This window comes from Pongo abelii, chromosome 6 (assembly GCF_028885655.2).
Source record: "Pongo abelii isolate AG06213 chromosome 6, NHGRI_mPonAbe1-v2.0_pri, whole genome shotgun sequence".
Classification (NCBI taxonomy): domain Eukaryota; kingdom Metazoa; phylum Chordata; class Mammalia; order Primates; family Hominidae; genus Pongo; species Pongo abelii.
Window position 1 is genome coordinate 108,532,884 of NC_071991.2, and position 19,769 is coordinate 108,552,652.

Consider the following 19,769-nt stretch of genomic DNA (forward strand, 5'->3'; position numbering starts at 1 on the left):
AGTGAACAGGCAACCTACAAAATGGGAGAAAATTTTCGCAACCTACTCATCTGACAAAGGGCTAATATCCAGAATCTACAATGAACTCCAACAAATTTACAAGAAAAAAACAAACAACCCCATCAAAAAGTGGGCGAAGGACATGAACAGACACTTCTCAAAAGAAGACATTTATGCAGCCAAAAGACACATGAAAAAATGCTCACCATCACTGGCCATCAGAGAAATGCAAATCAAAACCACAATGAGATACCATCTCACACCAGTTAGAATGGCGATCATTAAAAAGTCAGGAAACAACAGGTGCTGGAGAGGATGTGGAGAAATAGGAACACTTTTACACTGTTGGTGGGACCGTAAACTAGTTCAACCCTTGTGGAAGTCAGTGTGGCGATTCCTCAGGGATCTAGAACTAGAAATTCCATTCGACCCAGCCATCCCATTACTGGGTATATACCCAAAGGACTATAAATCATGCTGCTATAAAGACACATGCACACGTATGTTTATTGCGGCATTATTCACAATAGCAAAGACTTGGAACCAACCCAAATGTCCGACAATGATAGACTGGATTAAGAAAATGTGGCACATCTACACCATGGAATACTATGCAGCCATAAGAAATGATGAGTTCATGTCCTTGGTAGGGACATGGATGAAATTGGAAATCATCATTCTCAGTAAACTATTGCAAGAACAAAAAACCAAACACCGCATATTCTCACTCATAGGTGGGAATTGAACAATGAGAACACATGGACACAGGAAGGGGAACATCACACTTCAGGGACTGTTGTGGGTTGGGGGGAGGGGGGAGGGATAACATTGGGAGATATACCTAATGCTAGATGACGAGTTGGTGGGTGCAGTGCACCAGCATGGCACATGTATACATATGTAACTTACTGCACATTGGGCACATGTACCATAAAACCTAAAGTATAATAATAATAATAATAATAATAAAAAAAAAAAATTTTTATTTTAATTTTGAAAAAGTATATATTTTTTGATAATAGCTTTGATTCTGCTCTCCATCAAATACATTTAATTTTCCATTTCTCCATATTTAAGTGATTAACCCCATTAAAAAATGGAAAACTATACATTCTCAACTCACTAAAGGAAGTATAAAACGAATTAAATACAAAGACTCACTCAAATATAGCTAATTTCATTAATATTTCCTGTGTATCATTTCAAAAAACATTGCTAAAAAATATTCCTAAGATTCTTCTTATAATTTTTATAGTTTCATTATTAAGAATTATTGAGATAATTTATTTTAATTAGATGGGCTTTTATAAAGCATATAATCAATAAGTGTTTGTAGACCCCTTAGTTTTAAAGCTTTTTTTAAGTTTCTCTTTACCCAAAAATATAATCTGGATTAAATTCAATTTACTGACCCAAAGATATAAATGAGAAATTCAAAACCATTAACACTCTAACACAGCTAGATGGAATGATGAATGATTAAGGGAGAAGCCATAAGAAAACACCAGGTAATCATCTTTCTAGCACGGTCTGAATGAAATCCTTCCCATGAAATTAAAATTTGATACAAAGTCTATCAGGAAACCTTCTAAACTTTAAGATTTGTCAGGAAAAACTGTGAAACACTGAAATATGCAAAATATCAGTGGATGTCCTATCTAGTATACCCTTCCAGATTATCTGAGTCAGTCAGAATATGAGCCTCACATTGTCTTTCAGCTACTTTACAACTATGTAGTTGTAAGATACAGAATAATACAAACAATTCTTTTCCATAAAAATGCAAATAAATTGTGACCAGTGAAATGAAATGGATAATTGGCCTGTGGCTATTAACCAGTTCTGTGTCTGTTGCACATTCATTTCAGCATCCTTGATTGCCTATATATGTGTGCTCTTAAAACTCTCCTTTGAATAATTTGTAACATCTTACTCATCCCCTCATTAATTAATGAGCTTAATAAAGTCTTTGATACCCATTCTTTTTATATTTGAATAAAAGACATGATTTTAACCTTTCTTTAAAAGTATCCCTTAACAGAATCTATCATTAAAAGTAGGACTTTTGATCCACCTTCCATAAACAGGCTTTCTTAAAATTTCCATTAAGTCATAAGTCATCCCATTCAAATCACTCAAAATAAAATACTGCAGCATCAATATTTTGAATCCAAATATGAATGAATCCAAAGCACCATCATTATATGATGTACGTTTACTATTTATGTATCCCTAGAAGCAAAAAGGCTGCCAATTAAACTAAGACATAATGCTTTTTTATCAATTAGATTTCATTTTTTGGATATCTGCATCATATATTCCACTGTTCTGCCCCATGCCTCTCATGTAGATACATGAGTATATATAACTTATCTTTCCAAGCCTAAATCATAGGATTTGGGAATCATTAGAATACCTGAAGTGCATATAACTCAATTAAACTTTGACATTATGACCACATTCACACATGCACAGATAACAACTCCATCAAAACCACCACCTACCCAACATGGATTTTGAGTCCATCAATTCAAAGAAGAATCCCAGTTTCAGATATGTTCAAATATGAAAAAAACAGACATCTTAGAATGCATAAAACACCACAAATATAAGTGCAAAAACATATAGCAGGATTATAAATGGCAAATAGCTTACAATCAGAAAACCTGTCACTAGAGGGTCATCATTTCCTTAAATAGTAACACTAGAATAATCCACACAGACTGCTAGAAATTTATGAATCTTAAAACTGACAGTCAAAATCTCAATGAAGCCAAATAACTCTTTAGGGCAAGAAAAGGTGAGATCCTTGACTGAACTAAGGTTATTCAATCTCTTGTTTACTAAAACAGTGGTAGGGGTGGTTTGGTCTCTAGCAGAAGGGCAAACAAGATGGTATCACATAATGAAGCTGGCTTAAAGCAAAATAATAAAAATGAAAAAACACTCATTCCTCTACTTCTAAGAAACTTATATTCTTCCTTTTTGATGTACTACTGACATTCCTTTCCTCTTTCAATCCTAGATTAGTTAACAGCTTGTAAAACTGCTGTTATTATAATGACAATCTCAATCAACTATATCATAAGGCTTTTTGCCTAACGGATCATCTCTCCAAGTTGTAATCTCTTTGAAGACTAAGGAAACAAAAGCCTCTCTTGAACACTTAGGCGTTTTCCAAATTAAAAACCAAATATTTTAAATATTTATGAACGATATCAATCAGACTTCCTGCTAAATATTACTTCTTAGTTTTTAGCCTTTTGTAATATGTTATAAAAGTTTACATTGTCTTTGTATTGTTGAAGGCTACAATATTGCCTAGCACATAGTAACAGCAAATAAATGTTGGTAAACTAGAAATTGACTCTTTCTCACAGTGGCCTTCATTCTCACAGTTAACCTAGAAGTAAGTACCGCAACAATGTTTATTCCCATTTCATATATAAAGAAACTGAAGGTTGGAGAATTTAGGGTTTTGCTCTAAAATCACAGTTAATAAGTGGCATTGTCAAAACTGAATCCCAGGCCCTTTGACTCCAAGAGCAGAGCAATTCTTACAGTAACAGACTGAACATCCCATGCCTAGATTTCCTTCCCTCTCTCTTCTCTTACCTACTACATGATACTTGACTCAGGATTCTGGTTTGCTAAATTACCGAAACTACATCAACACTGAGTCAATGGTAATTCTCTACCCGGTTACATTTACATTTTAGCACGGATATTGTAAGATTAGGTGCAGCAGACATTATTGGAAATACACATATTGACAGTCAGATAGCTCACTTCTAGTGGGACTAGAATATTTAATTTTCCTGTGTCTCAAGCCCTTCATCTGCAAAAGCAGGTGAAATGCAGATGATCAATGAGGTCTTTTCCTAACTAAAAACCTAACATTCTAAATACTTATCAATTATACCAAATCAGATCACCTGCTACATTTTACTTAATATTGGTCTTGGAAAAAAAAAGAAAACTATAAAAACCTGTCTGTTAGATTCTGCAGTGGGCCAAAAACAGAATATATAAACAGAAATTTAAATATATTCCAACCATACTACTTGACTAAGGACACTGTCTGTACCAATTTAAAACTAGAAGGTTTTAAGGATAAATGAGATCTATACAGGCACAATTGTCACAGCAGTCCTTCTAGGTATACAAGATACTGAAACATTTTACTGGCCTATAACTTACTTTTTCATACATGGCAAAACTATATTTTTCTCATTACAAATGCCCTAGCTCTCCCCACAAAGTTATTGTGAAGTCTCCAAATATTGCTAATTTGTCCCTTAAAGCAAAAATATAAAACACTTTGTGACATATGAAAAATGTTCACCATGTCCTTTAGTTGCTTCAAGATATAGCATATAAATCTTTGAGTTTCTAAACAGAACCATACTATCTAGATATTTTTGTCTAAAAGATTTAAAACTTAAATTTGCTACCTTTTTTTCCCTCTTGCAGCTTTCAAGTCACTTAGCCTGCTCCAGTCTCCAAGATATACATTATTTTTCCGATAAATGAATAAATAAAATTGGTATTTTTGACTACTTCTTAGTATAAATCTTTTCTTTGTATCAACAAATGTTCGAGTGCATTTTCATTGTATGACTAAATTTCTATTAAAAATGTAAATAATTTCTGCTTACTCTATCGAGTCTTTAATTAAAAGTGGTTTTTAAAGAGTCAAAAGACTTTGATCAATTTTTATAGAATGCACCAGGGCACGGTGGTTCACGCCTGTAATCCCAGCACTCTGGGAGGCTGAGGCAGGTGGATCACTTGAGGTCAGGAGTTTGTGACTAGCCTAGGCAACATGGTGAAACCCCATCTCCACCAAAAAATACAATTTAGCCAGGCGTGGTGGCATACGCCTGTACTCCCCAGCTACTCAGGAGGCTGAGGCAGAAGAATCACTTGAACTTGGGAGGCAGAGGCTGCAGGGAGCCAAGATCATGCCACTGCACTCCAGCTTGGGCATCAGAACAAGACACCATCTCAAGAAAAAAAAAACTTATGGAATGCTAACATTCTATCAAAAATAAGCATAATATGCTTTCTATTTTAACAAATGAATAACTTACCATTGTACCACCCAAAGTTACCAGGAAAACTACCCTAAATTACCAATAAAATTGTTCCTCCTATCTTTCTCCTCTGCCTCTGCTCTATTTCCCTTCAAAAAGTTCTTCACTCCACAATTTCCCCAAACAGAAAATTTTCCTGATTCTCCTATCCTTCTGTTCTTTCTGTCACTCTCTTTACGATCCTTTTCCTCTTCTCTCCCACCAGCATCCCCCTTTGATTCTCTGCCTATATTCTCCTTCATCTTGATTCACTCCTTCACAGCTCATCTGCTTCCATAAGATCAACTAACATTTCCATACTGATGAATCCCCAAAGAACATTTTTAGCCTTTATTTTTAACCAGTCTCTGATTCTATATTTCCAGTTGCCTTCAGGATATGTCTCCTTGAATGACTGGATACACCATTAGAATTAAAAACTTCCAGTTTCTCTACATCCTCCTAATCTCCTTGTACATAAACTCAATACTTGGGGACATATAATTATCGTATGTAATCCTAACAATCTAAAATCTTCACCTTTTGCTAGTCGTTACAACCAGAATGAACTACGTTATCTGCTTTATGTCACCACAGGATGCTAAAATGTTATTGAAAATAGCCACTAAAAAATGTAGCAAATGTTTCTAACACAAACTGATGAGTTCATAATATTCTATGAGTAAATATAATAGAGTTCCCTCTATTTTCCTACTAAACATCTGTTTCTGATTTTTCAATATCACAAAGAAAACTGTTATCTTTATCATTATACATATTTTCATATTTAATAATATCTCCTTAGTGTAGCAGTCCAGAAGTGAAATTAATGGGGAAAAAAGATAAAAGAATTGTTAAGGTTCTTGATAAATACTGACAAGCTTATTTCCAAAACAATATTATCACAACAATGTTAGCTCCATGAGTGCAGGAATCTTGTCCCTTGTGCATATGATAGGCACTAGTAATACAACAATGATAAACAGTAAGCATTCAATAAATTTTATTTAAATAAACTAATCAACCAGCCAATCAGATCTATGAAAGTACTTACAAATAATAAACATTCCTTTATATCTTTATTATATCATTATACTATATTTACTTACTCCCCCTTTAAGAGTAAACATGTCACTGCTTTGAGCAATGAAATACAAGCAAAAGTGGTATGTGACACTTCTAGTCAAAAGTTTCAAGTGCCATTTATCATGTCCTTTCCCTCTGTCACAGCAACCTAAATGACAGGCAAAAGTTTCTGGTATTATTATATATCATCAATAATTTCTTATAGTAAAATATAGCTTTTCCCTTAAAACATATCCTTTTTACTGATCAGAAATTCACAGGGAACTCCCTCTTCAGTGCAGGGGGATCCTATGGTAGGAGGATTACAAGTGTGCACTGTCATTCCTAAGAAAGAATATGGAGCAATAAAGGAAATTGCTAAAGTCTGGAAATCATTCTTGGCTTTCTGCTTTGAAATGAAGCTAACTTTGAAAATCAGAGAATTTGAATAAAGTTATCTTAGATTTCAATGAAAGAAAAATGCTTCATGGAGTAGCTCTTAGTATTACTGCACCTCTAGAGGCCCCAGAAGACAACTAAAAACCAGGCAATATGCTTTATTTTGAAATTCAGCTGTGTGGGCTGAGACGTCAATTTAGCATGAGGGTCGAAGGAGCACAGGGAGAGAGGGTAGCCAGAGCCTCAGATACAAATTGTAACTCACACTTAAACTCATTTGAAATGCAATAAACACACTAAACAGAATAAGCACACAACTACTTGGGCACTCAAATTGAGTTTTTTAAGAAATTTTAACCGTTACTATCTAAATGCTATTAGATAAGGAATATTTCTTTCACAAATACAGCTGAACACATTGATGTTTAAGAGTTTTAGTGCAAATTCCAAGAACTAAAAGAAAATAGAGGAAGACAAATTAGAAATGAGAAGCTAACTTAATGCCAACAAATTAACCTTTCAGAAAGTTAGAAAGAAAGAATAAAATAGTCAGGCTATTTTATTATTGTTTTGTTTATACTTCATAAGCAAAGGTATTTGTGGGAGATTTTTTAATAAAATTTTCCTTGTCTTTTTTTTTTAAGTGGTTAAAGAAGAAAAGTTAACTAGCAGAAGATAGGAATGACAGCAGTTATTTGCAAATTTTTCCACAAGGAAAATCCTATCAAAATCCTTCTTTGATATTATTTGTCCTTATAATTTGTTCCCACAATTGCCAAAAAAATGATTACAGTCAGGTTGCATGATTATCTAAAGCCCCACATGATGTTCTATGTTTTTATCACAATTCAAGATTATTGCATTTTTTCCTATCATAACACTAATTAATGGTCAATATAAAAATATGGACTATATTGAACACCAGGCAAAAGGAAAAAATACACCCACAAAACTGTAAGACTATGACACAAGTAAAACATTATTCAGCATTTTAGTATAGTTCCTTCTCATACATTTCCAAGCCACATTTTTGCTTGCTTATTTGATTCTATATACTTGCTTAACCATGTTATTCATTTATTTATTTAACAGCATAATCTTTTTCCCATGTTACATAAACTCTTCACAGATTTCACTTTAGGTATGGTATTCCATCAAGTGTACATTCCACAATTTATATTTTGTCTTAGTGTTGGATAGTTGCTTTCAATTTTTGTACCATTACAAATAATTCCGTTAGGAACTTATTAAACATAAGTCTTTCCAATATTTCAAATTCTTTTCCTAAAATACATTCCTCGCAACTGAATTACTAATATATCAAAAACAATAATCAAAATTAAAAGCCAATATGATATCTGGGATTTGGTACAAAACAATACATATTGGGGAAGCAGATGGGAGTTCCAAGTGAAGCACATTTAATTTTTTTCAAAATAAAATATTCAAACAAAAAATTAAAAGCAAAAAAAATCATCCTGAAATACACACACATACACGCACATGCACAGACACACACACACATGCACACGCACAGGAACACACATTCTAGCAAAGAGGAAAGTATTTTTATGGCTCTTGCTACACATTGCCAAATTACTTCCCTAAAGAGTTGTAATCATTTTTATTCCCAATATATAGCTTAAGGTTTATAGTGAAGGCTTTTTTAACTCCTCTTTTCTTTGAAGTCTTTGTTTGTACATTGACTTTGGCATGTCTCTGCAACCTACTGCAAATTTTTCCTATTGAGATATGTTCCTGAGTTTTCACTTTATTCTGGAGACTGGAAATTGTTCTTATGATGCTCTTTGCTCATCATGCAAACTTGATTCCATGTAGAATAAGAATTGGATAACAGTACAATGATTTACCTACAGGAATGTTTTTCATATTGTTTACAAGGCAAAAATACATTTAACATAATGTTTAGTAAAAACTGGAAACAACTGTTTCTGTATCACTTGCAGGGTCACAGCATTCCTTCAAAATGTATTTACTGTCATGGAAAAAAATAATTTGCCACTATAATGTTGAGTTTTTAAAAGTAGGCTACAAGATTGCTTGTATGACACAATTCCATTTTATATAGATCATACACACAACACGTGCACAAACACAGAGATTAAAAAAAAACTGGATGTGTATGTACTATAGTATCTTCTTGGGGAGTTGATAAGTGATTTTTACAAACATCTTTATACTTATTTATATATTTTTATTTTAATAATAAATATTCTAAATGTATAATTTTTAAATCATCAACCAAAGTAAGACTCAAAGTATAACCAGTAATCGTTTGAGGAACTTATTATGTACACATGTCAATTTCCAGCTTGCTTACATAAATAGTCTCCCAACTGGATACATCTTAGTGAATTTATAATCATTAAACAAAGTAATGTCCAACATGATCATCACCTCAATAACATTATTTTTCTTCTAAATTTTCAAAAGACAGCTTTGTGCCCAATGGTTTTCCAAAACTGCCTCATATTAACAAGAAAATTTTGGTTCAAAGTAGAGATTAGGAATTTAATGAACCAATGAAACACAGTTAATTACATCCAGAAATTAATTATCAGGATATTAAAACTTGTAAAATATAGAAATAATAGTTTTCCTTTATTAAAATTTTTTTTGAATTATTATGAATACATAATAGTTGTATTTATGAGGTATGGGTGATATTTTAATATAAGCATACAATGTGTAATCATCAAATCAGGGTAACTGGGATATCCATCATCTCAAACATTTATCATTTCTTTGTGTGATAAAGCTTTTCTTAACTAGAAGTTCAACGATAAAATGTGCTTACAGACCTAACTAAAACCCTATCATGTCCACCTCTAAGAATTCTAATACAGTTTGTCTATAGGGCCCTAGCTCTGCCCCTGCCATTAAGTTTGTGTGACCGACGGCAAGGTCTGCATCTCCAAAATCAGTATTTTACATCAGTTGATTTCTAAGGTCTTCATAGCTCTATGGCTGTATATACACTTAAAAAGAAACTGAAAACAAATATGATCAATAAGGAACTTTTTCATGACATATGGTATGTTATTCTGCAGGGTTGCCATAACATAATACCAAACACGAGGTGGCTTACAACAACATAAAGGTATTCTCACAGTTCCAGAGGACAGAAATCTGAAATTGAGGTGCCAGGAAGGCTATGTCCCTCTGAAGGCAGTAAGGAAGGATCTGTTCCATGCCTTTCTCCTAGTTTCTGGCAGCCTCAGGTGTTCCTTGACTTGCACATGGCCATCTTCTGCCTGTATCTCTTCACATCATCTTCCGTGTGTGTGTGTGTGTCCCAATTTCCCCTGTTTATAAAGATACCAGTCATATTGGATTAGGACCCACACAAATGACACCTCATTTTAACTTGATTACTTCTGTAAAGACCCAGATCTTCAACTTTTATGGGGGGGATCCAACTCAACCCATAACACGTGGCATGTTGGTTAATCTCTGTTGCCCTCTAAATCCATTCCCTGCTCCATTCCATGCTTCTTTAATTTCTAGCCTCAAGTTTGGGTTGGCAAATGGGAGGCACCTGTTCCAGATTACAAGACAACAGAAGAGAGAAGGGAGGGTATTTGTTGCCACTCCATACCCCCACCAGGCCACTTTTTTGGCAGCAACTACATTCAGCTATCCACAGTCCTACTCCCTGTCCACTAGCCCCACTCCCATAATTCTAGCTCTCACCAGAATGGGTAATTCCATTCCCATCTCTTTTTCCTTCTGGCATCAGGCTATGATGGCATCCCACTGTTGCTAGTCCCTGGGCACCTCACTATCGTTCAATGGTTGCATTCTGCACTACCACCCATTCCTCTATAATGAAGTCCATTCATTAAACTCTCTTCATTGTCCCCATTGAATGTACCGTCTGTTTCTCACCAATGCCCTATCTGGTACACACGGATAAGCCAATTCTTTACTTTAGAGTTTTTACATAATTTGTTTATCAAAATTGAGATTTGAAATAATTGGTAGTAAAGACATCACTTTCTGTCATATATACATTTGCTACTCTTTTGCTCCTTTCCTGCTTCACAATCATATCTTAATCTAGAAGGATATGGCAGAGGTCAGGAGCATGGATTGTGAAGGCAGACTGCTTCACTTTGAATCTAGCCTCTACCACGTACCAGACTACATAAATCCAGTTAATTTACCTCTCTGTACACTAATAAAATGGGCATAAAGGTAATAATATACAAGGCCAGGATTACAGGTGTAGCTTACACCTGTAATCCCAATACTTTGGGAAGCCGAGGTGGGAGAATCGTTTGAGGTCAGGAATTCAAGACCAGCCTGAGAAAGATAGCAATTATCTTGCCTCTGCAAAATATTTAAAAATGAAAACATTAGCCATGCATGGTGGTGTTGACCTGCAGTCACAGCTACTTGGAAAGCTAAGGCAGGAGGATTACTTGAGCCCAGGAGTTGAAGATTACAGTGAGCTATGACCATGCCACTGCACTCTGCCTGGGCAACACGGCAAAACCATGCCTCATAAGTAAATAAATAAGTAAAGTTTACAAGTCACAGGACTGCTATGTGAAATATATGCCAAATTACTTACATTAATTTTTTAACGATTAAATCAATTAATCTATATAAAGTGCTTAGAACAATACCTGTCTTGTAGTAAGTGTTCTATGAGCATTAGCTGCTATTATTATGATTAATTTTTCCTCTGATGTTTTTCCCTTGACCTACACATTAAGTCACTCTAGCCTCAATCATTTTTACATGGACCCTACCCAACCAATCAAATGTATGCTGGGAATATACAAAAACACAGCCAACTCTTTTTTATTTTATTTTATTTTTTCCCCGAGAGGGAGCCTAGCTTGTCACCCAGGCTGGAGTGCAGTGGTGCGATCTCGCCTCACTGCAAGCTCTGCCTCCCAGGTTCACGCCATTCTTTCGCCTCAGCCTCCCAACTACAGGTGCCCACCACCAGGCCCGGCTAATTTTGTTCTTGTATTTTTAGTAGAGACAAGGTTTCACCGTGTTAGCCAGGATGGTCTCGATCTTCTGACGTCGTGATCCGCCCGCCTTGGCCTCCCAAAGTGCTGGGATTACAGGCGTGAGCCACCGCGTCCGGCCAACACAGCCAACTCTTCAAATTTTACTATGTAAACTACCCATTGTCCAAAAGATCAGTAACACCTGTCACTCCTGCCATAATGGGCTCTCTGACCCCCATATGGCGGTACATCCTAAGTCCTCAAGTGTTTTATTTGCTTATAACGTATTTTTGACAATTCGGCTCTCAGTCAAGATTCTGATACATCATCAATCCCCTACCTGGGCTATTTCAGCTATATGTGAAACACTACACTCCCACTCACTTCCTGGGGTCTATTCCGGCTTTTAAAAGACAGTTTTCAAACCCCTACTTCAGCCAAAGAAACAGTCCTTAATAGTGATTTTCCTCCCAAAATATGTGTACTTAGTTTTGTTTAATTGTTTGGGGATGAGGAGGGGTAGTAGTGTTTGAGACCAGGTGTCACTAAAAAAAAAAAAATTAAAAATTAAAAGAAGACATTTATGCAGCCAAAAGACACAGGAAAAAATGCTCATCATCACTAGCCATCAGAGAAATGCAAATCAAAACCACAATGAGGTACCATCTCACACCAGTTAGAATGGCAATCATTAAAAAGTCAGGAAACAACAGCTGCTGGAGAGGATGTAGAGAAATAGGAACACTTTTTCACTGTTGGTGGGACTGTAAACTAGTTCAACCCTTGTGGAAGTCAGTGTGGCGATTCCTCAGGGATCTAGAACTAGAAATACCATTTGACCCAGCAATCCCATTACTGGGTATATACCCAAAGGATTAGAAATCATGCTGCTATAAAGACACATGCACACGTATGTTTATTGCGGCACTATTCACAATAGCAAAGACTTGGAACCAGTCCAAACGTCCAATAATGATAGATTGGATTAAGAAAATGTGGCACATACACCATGGAATACTATGCAGCCATAAAAAATGATGAGTTCATGTCCTTTGCAGGGACATGGATGAAGCTGGAAACCATCATTCTCAGCAAACTATCGCAAGGGCAAAAAAACCAAACACCGCATGTTCTCACTCATAGGTGGGAATTGAACAATGAGAACACATGGACACAGGAAGGGGAACATCACACACTGGGGCCTGTTGTGGGGTGCGGGGAGTGGGGAGGGATAGCATTAGGAGATATACCTAATGTTAAATGACGAGTTAGTGGGTGCAGCGCACCAGCATGGCACATGTATACATATGTAACTAACCTGCACATGGTGCACATGTACCCTAAAACTTAAAGTATAATAAAAAAAATTTTTCAAATTTGGTTGCTTTTTACGAAGGGGTAAGGAGTTGGGGAGAGAACATGGGAAAAGAAATCCTCATTGATCTTTGCAGATTATAAACAATCTTTTTAAAGTAAAAATAAACACACACAAAAACTTATTTTAAAAATTCCCTCACTTGGCTTAGCAGAAATATACCTCAGTTACGATAACTATAACGAACAAAAAGTGATTACTGTTACTGTATAAAATGGCCCTGAGATGTAGTTATGTACTATATCTGTGTATTTATATAAGTACATTTATCAATACATCAGAAATATCTAGATCTCAAGAAAGGTTCAACTTAGAAATAAGAGTACAGTAGGCCATCCATATCTGTGGGTTCTACATCCATGGATTCAACCAAAAGCAGATCAAACATATTTGGGACAAAACTGTCTGTACTAAACATGTACAGACTTTTTTTTCCTCTTATTATTCCCTAAACAATACAGTGTAACCACTATTTACATAGCATTTACATTGTATTAGGTGTCCTAATTAATCTAGAGATAATTTAAAGTATACAAAATGATGTCCATAGGTTATATGCAAATACTACACCATTCACACCAGGGACTTGAGCATCCTTGGATTTTGGTGCAATTGAGAGGTCCTGGAACCAATTCCCCAAGGATATGAAGGGACAACTGTACTAAGTATGAGCTAAGAGTAGTAGCAGGAAAGTTCATAAGTAAAAAACCAGATTGACCAAATAGCAGATTAAATCACTGATTAGCAGAAGACCCACGTGGTCAAAAGCACAGCCCCTGAGGCGAGAAGGCCCTGGTGTAAATCCTCACCCCAGCACCTACTGGGTGACCTTGGGCAAGTCACCCAATCTCTATGTGCCTCAGTTTCCTCACTGTAAAATAACAGTTCTTACCTCACAGTGCTATTGGAAAGATTAAATGAGGTAATATATGTAAAGTATTTAGAACAATTCCTGACACATAGTAAGCTCTTAAAAACTTTTAGTTCTAAAATTTCCAATTCTATATACAGTCCAGAAATATATTCAGTTCTGTAAAGATGGTATTCATTTTAAAGGGAATATTTTGTTGCAGTTTTTGGCTTCTTTTCTCCTACTTATGTGAGTCACACTGCTCATACTCACTTAAGCATAATACAAGTCATTTTACAGAATAAATGTTCAAAGATGGCTGGTATGTATATTGAAAACAACTGCCAACTCCCGAGTTCATGTCTAGACTTCCGAGGGATTACAGAGGTTGGTAAGGTTAATTACCCTTTTAACTATGATCATTGTTTATTACCTTGCTTTATTTTTGAGAAAAGGGCAAAACATTCTGAGTATATGCAAAAATATTCCAGTTGACAATATATTCATTACTGTTTATGACCTCTAGTATTCTTTCAAATTAAGTAATTAAGTATTTAAACAAACACTCCTGAAGTAGAAGCAAAAATCACTTTCTGAGACTATTTAATACTTCTTAAAGGTCTCCAAGAAGTAGTACACTCCAATTAATATTTATCCTCTTCCTCAGAGCATCGATGCTTACACTGCCTAAGGGAAACCTGTTGTCAGCTAAGGCAAAGGAGGTTAATAACAGGATTTGGCTAAGAAGAAAAATATGTTGCACTTTAGAGAACTAACATCTCATCTCATCTCAATTAAATATGCTAGGAGAATAAAGAGGCCAGGAAACAACCAATTGTAAAAATATTAGTAAATAGGTAACAATTAAAGTCATTCTTTCTCATCTCAACTAGATATACTAATGGCCAAAATTACTTTTCACTTACATTAGTATTACCTCAGGGGATCTATTGTTTTCCTGTAAAAGTCAGCTGAGCTGTACAGCTTAACCAAGATAATCCTCTATATTAGTTTCCAAGTATAGAAAGCATATGTGTAAATAAAACATACATCACTCATTGTTACCTGGATGTTATTAACTCTTGCTTCCCAAGAACTAAAATATCCATACAGGGATTTACTCACAAAAAAAAAGAAATATGCTTATTAACCTAATTATGGGTATCACATAAATACATCTCATTTGCCCATTTATTATTATTATAGCAGGGCTCTAGGGGCCATACTATCCATATTGGATGGCTAGTTTCTCCCAGTAGCCATCAAGAAGACTAAAATTTCATCATTTGAAATATTTTTAAGTCTTGACTTTTAGAGGAGAGAGAACTATAAAAGAGAATGTCTAGAGTTAAAGATAGAATAGCAGTCTAGGACTCATATGCAATGTAAGAAGAAAATGGAATCAGCAGAAGTTCTAAGCAGGAAAGTGATATTATCCAAATTATGTTGGAAATAAATCTGCTAGCAATGTGGAAAATGTACTAGAGAAAACATATCATAGTCAAAGAAGGAGAGATCTATGTGGCACCTGGACTTAGTAAATGGAGAAAAGAAAAATATTCAATAGATATTTTTCAGGTAGACCCAAAAAGACTCTGTGTCTAACTGGATACAGATGATAAGAAAATCCTAGAAGTTAAAGATGGAAGTGACTCTAACTTTGACTTGTGACTAAATATGATGCCAATAATCAAAATAGTAACCAGAAGAAGAAAACAAGTTTGGTATGGGCTAGGTTGAGTTTGAGAAGTCTGAGGAATATCATCATACACATATATCCAATAGAGAGCTAAAATTACAGGTATGATGCTTCAAAAAGAAATCAGGTAGGCAAGAAGTCAAGAGCAGTGGACAAAGGGAAAAGAGAAGAGGGCCAAAAAAGGAACCAGCAAAGCATACAAAGCTAAAACAGAACCAAGAAAAAAGGATGTAATATACAACAAAGGGCAAGAAAACTTCAAGGAGGAAGTATTCATACTGTCCATTTCTGCTAAGAGATAAAGAAACATTCGTATTGTGGCCATTGGATTTAGCAATGAGAAGATTTGAGAATTTTTCCAAAGAGTTTTTGTAGAATATTAGTGATAGAAGTCTGATTTTACTAAACTAAGGCAGTAAGTGACTTAAGGAATTAAAGAGGATTCACAGATATTTCTTCCCAGAAATATCTCTTTCCAGATGTTTGGAAATAAACATCACTACTCTTCCCAGATGCTTGGAAATAAGAGCAAAATGTACTGATTTACCTGTAAATCTTGACAGATTCTATGGAATGCAAGTCTCTGTCATTATTGTATAGAAGAGAGGAGAAAACAAAAGGTAATTAAAGCTGACTCTACAGTCTCTAAATTTGATTCATGGGTATAGATATAAAGATTCCATAACTTTAGCAGCAAGGTCCAATACAGTAGCCAAAAGCCACATGTGGTTACTGAACACTTGAAATGCAACTAGTCCAAATTGAGATGTGCCAAATGAAACCAACACCAGATTTTTAAGACCTTATTTCGAAAAATGTAAAATATCTCATTAATATCTTAATATTAATTACATGTGGAAATATTTTAGATCTATTGGGTTAGAAAATATTAAAATTAAAATTACACTTGTTTCTTTTTTCACTTGTTTCAAAGTGTTACTAGACAATTTAAAATTACATATATGGCTCACATTATATTTCTTTTGAACGTCCCTGAACATTCAAAATGTTATCCTCTAGAATAAATACTAAACTGGAAGAACAGGATTCAGAAAGGTTCCATCAGAGCCAGCCTATATATATCAGATTAGTGTGAAAGTTAATGAAGAGGACACCTAGGACAACTTCATGACTTTATAGTTTAAGAAAATAAAGTCCTAACTAATTAAGTGGCTTACTCAGGTCAGCTAGCTACTGGAAACAAAACCCAGACTAGAACCTAGTCCATGGATATTTCCTCTGTTATTCCACCACTTGAAATGTCAGTGAAAATTTAACTGTTATATACGATCTTATTCTATACCACATTCAATAAAATGACTTGTAAAAAAAATCTTAAAATCATAATCTCCATAAGAGTATCCTTTGTTCACCAGTCAACTTGTAATTTAACTAATATTGTAAGTTATGTCAACCCACGATTCAGTTTTGTTTTGTTTTACTTTGGGCATGTATATATATACTCTGAATTTATTTCAATCAATTCCACATGAATTTTAAAGAGAATATCCTCCTTTCAAGTACACATCTCTTTAAAAAAAAGTTCTAAGAAAACATATCTGGAAAAGTTCAGAGAAATTACTCTCAACCATTATTATCTGCCATTTGATAGTGGTAACTTACTAAGGCATCATGTTGCTCATTAATGTAATATTCATACAAAATTAAAAGTTGTATTAAAAATATAGCTATAGTATATGATGATATACTGTATTTCAAATTCTGGCAAGATTTAAAATCCTGCTTTGCCCAGTAAAATCTTCAAAGACACTCAACCATTATGTTGTAGGTAAACCACAGTTCCAGAATCACCAATAATTATAACCAACCAAAATATTTAGCTGTAATTTCTTCAATACGCCAACAACTATAAATGTATTTATGCTTTTCATTAAGAAAAGACACAATTATTTAAAAATTTAGTCTTTTCATGCTAACTTTCCATGCGAAATTGAAAAATAAACATCACTTGAAACTTTAAAACTTAATTTTATGAGACATCTTAATAAGCTAATAACTGTTGTAGTCATGGTAGTTATTTCCTTTGTAGAAATACTGTTCCAAAAATAGTGCTATGCTGAGTGCAGTTGTTCATGCCTGTAATCCCAGCACTTTGGGAGGCTGAGGTGGGTGGATCACTTGAGGCCAGGATTTCGAGACCAGCCTGGCCAACATGGCGAAACCGTCTCTATTAAAAAAAAAAAAGAAAGAAAAGAGAAAAAAAAATGCAAAATAGTGCTGATAAAAATGAATAAAGATTATTTGATTAAGCAATATGCTTATTTTATTTTGTACATATACCCTATATTTACTTTAACAAATAAAACTATTATTGTCATTCCAAAATGACATTATTAAAAGTAATAAAAATAAAGAATATCAGCTCCACTTCTTGAATATTTGCTGTTATTTCAATGTTATCACATAGATGAAAGGATGGTGAAAATCTAGCTAATAGAGTTAGCTATGCACAGGGTGACTATGCTTCCAAAGAGCAGTTTTCCATGGCGATCTGCATGTCTTCTTTTCTTTGCCTGGCTGTTTGTGGCCCCTCTTCACATAACTGGAGTTACTGTATTCATCTATTTCAAAGTTATTCCATCTGGACTCCTACGTGGCAGCCTTCCCCAAAATACAAAATACAAAAAAATACAAAAGTACAGAGCCAGATGTCATTAAAACCTGAGCTTTACCACATCTTTAAAAGTTTTCAAGTTTTCCTTGGTTGTATATGTCCCTTTTCAGCTTACTATATAGCAGATGCTAAGTGTCCCACTGTTGACTATTCTTAGCAAGGCACAATCCAGCATGGAGCTACAGAGAATCACTGCTCCTTCAATACTGGCAGACTGAATCACATTGTTGGTGTTTATGTCAACCTACTTCATGTTAAAAATAACTGACAGTTGATAGTCATGACATTGCATAAGCATCTATGGTAGATTCAATATCAATATTCTAGAGAATATTTGCAATAAGCAGCATTTAATAGCATTTGTTCAGCCACTGTGGAAAGAAGTTTGGAGATTTCTTAAAGAACTTAAAACAGAACCACCATTTGACCCACCAAACCCATTACTGGGCATATATCCAAAGGAAAATAAATCATTCTACCAAAAAGATGCACTCACTCATATGTTTATCACAGCACTATGCACAATGGCCAAGACATGGAATCAACCTAGGTGCCCATCATCAGTGGACTGAATAAAGAAAATGTGGTACAAATACACCATGGAGTATTACGCAGCCGTAAGAAAGGATGAAACCATGTCCTTTGTAACAACATGAACGCAGATGGAGGCCATTATCCTAAGAATAAATTAACGCAGGAACGGAGAACCAAATATTGCAAGTACTCACTTAAAAGTGGGAGCTAAACATTGGTCACTCATGGACATAAAGATGGCAATAACAGACACTGGGGACTACTAGAGGGTGGAGGGACAAAGGAGGAAAAAGCTTGATAAACCAACTATTGGCTATTATACTCACTACCTGGATGACAGGATCAATCATACCCTAAACCTCAGCATCCCACAATATACCCAAGTAACAAACTGCACATGTGCCCCCAGAATCTAAAATAAAAGTTGAAATTACTTTTTTAAAGTCCACAATTTGATAAAGTGTGCTAAAGAATCACACCTCCTTGAAAATAACTAAAAACATCACTTCTCCCATTTCTAAAGCAAAAGTGAATATTCAAAGATAACTGCAGGAGGTTAAGTTCATTAGCCAATATTCCCCTAGCACCTAAGGCAGTTTTCTGCTTTTTTTTTCCAGTGTGCTCTTATTACTGCCTAATTATCCATATTGCTTTTCTTCCTTTTTGTTAAACTGAAATTCACCCAAGCAGTTTAACCTTTCATTTAGAATCATTAAATACACCCCCCTCCCCTCACTGATAATTGGCCTCTTTCTTTATTAACTGATTTCCCCCCTTGATTTATTACAAATCTTTTTTGCCAAATTTGGATCCATTCTGTTAATACATTCTTTACCTTCTTTCAACTCAATTAACAGAGTGTCATTGTTACCAAAGCTTTCCTATTATTTCTTCAAGTTCTTATTGCTCTTTAAAGATCCTCTAGTAGAATAATGAATTTTTAATAAACCTGGAATATTTTAATGATTCTTACTTAATTCTATGGTAAAATTTATGTGAGACATACTATTCTTCACACTGAAATGTTTCCTACTGTACTGTCATAATACTATACGGTAACTTTCTGGCAATCCAAATACACAAATCCTTGCAATATAACTTATGACTTCTAAAAGTACAGAAAGCCATATTATAATTATCATATCCATA

At 34.8% G+C, this 19,769-nt stretch overlaps 1 protein-coding gene across 10 annotated transcripts in view; it reads right to left on the minus strand.

Annotated features, from left to right (window-relative positions):
- Positions 1–19,769, minus strand: part of IMMP2L (inner mitochondrial membrane peptidase subunit 2) — a 917,762-nt gene that overhangs the window by 815,479 nt on the left and 82,514 nt on the right. Inside the window, exon 5 of one of the 10 annotated variants that reach the window (XM_024249970.3) lies at positions 9,166–9,865. The exons of the other annotated variants lie outside the window; for them this stretch is intronic. Within the exon in view, the coding sequence (XP_024105738.1) occupies positions 9,778–9,865 (88 nt within the window). The 3' untranslated portion in view covers positions 9,166–9,777. Of the gene's footprint in view, positions 1–9,165; positions 9,866–19,769 lie in introns of those variants that run through there. 10 annotated transcript variants of the gene reach the window in all.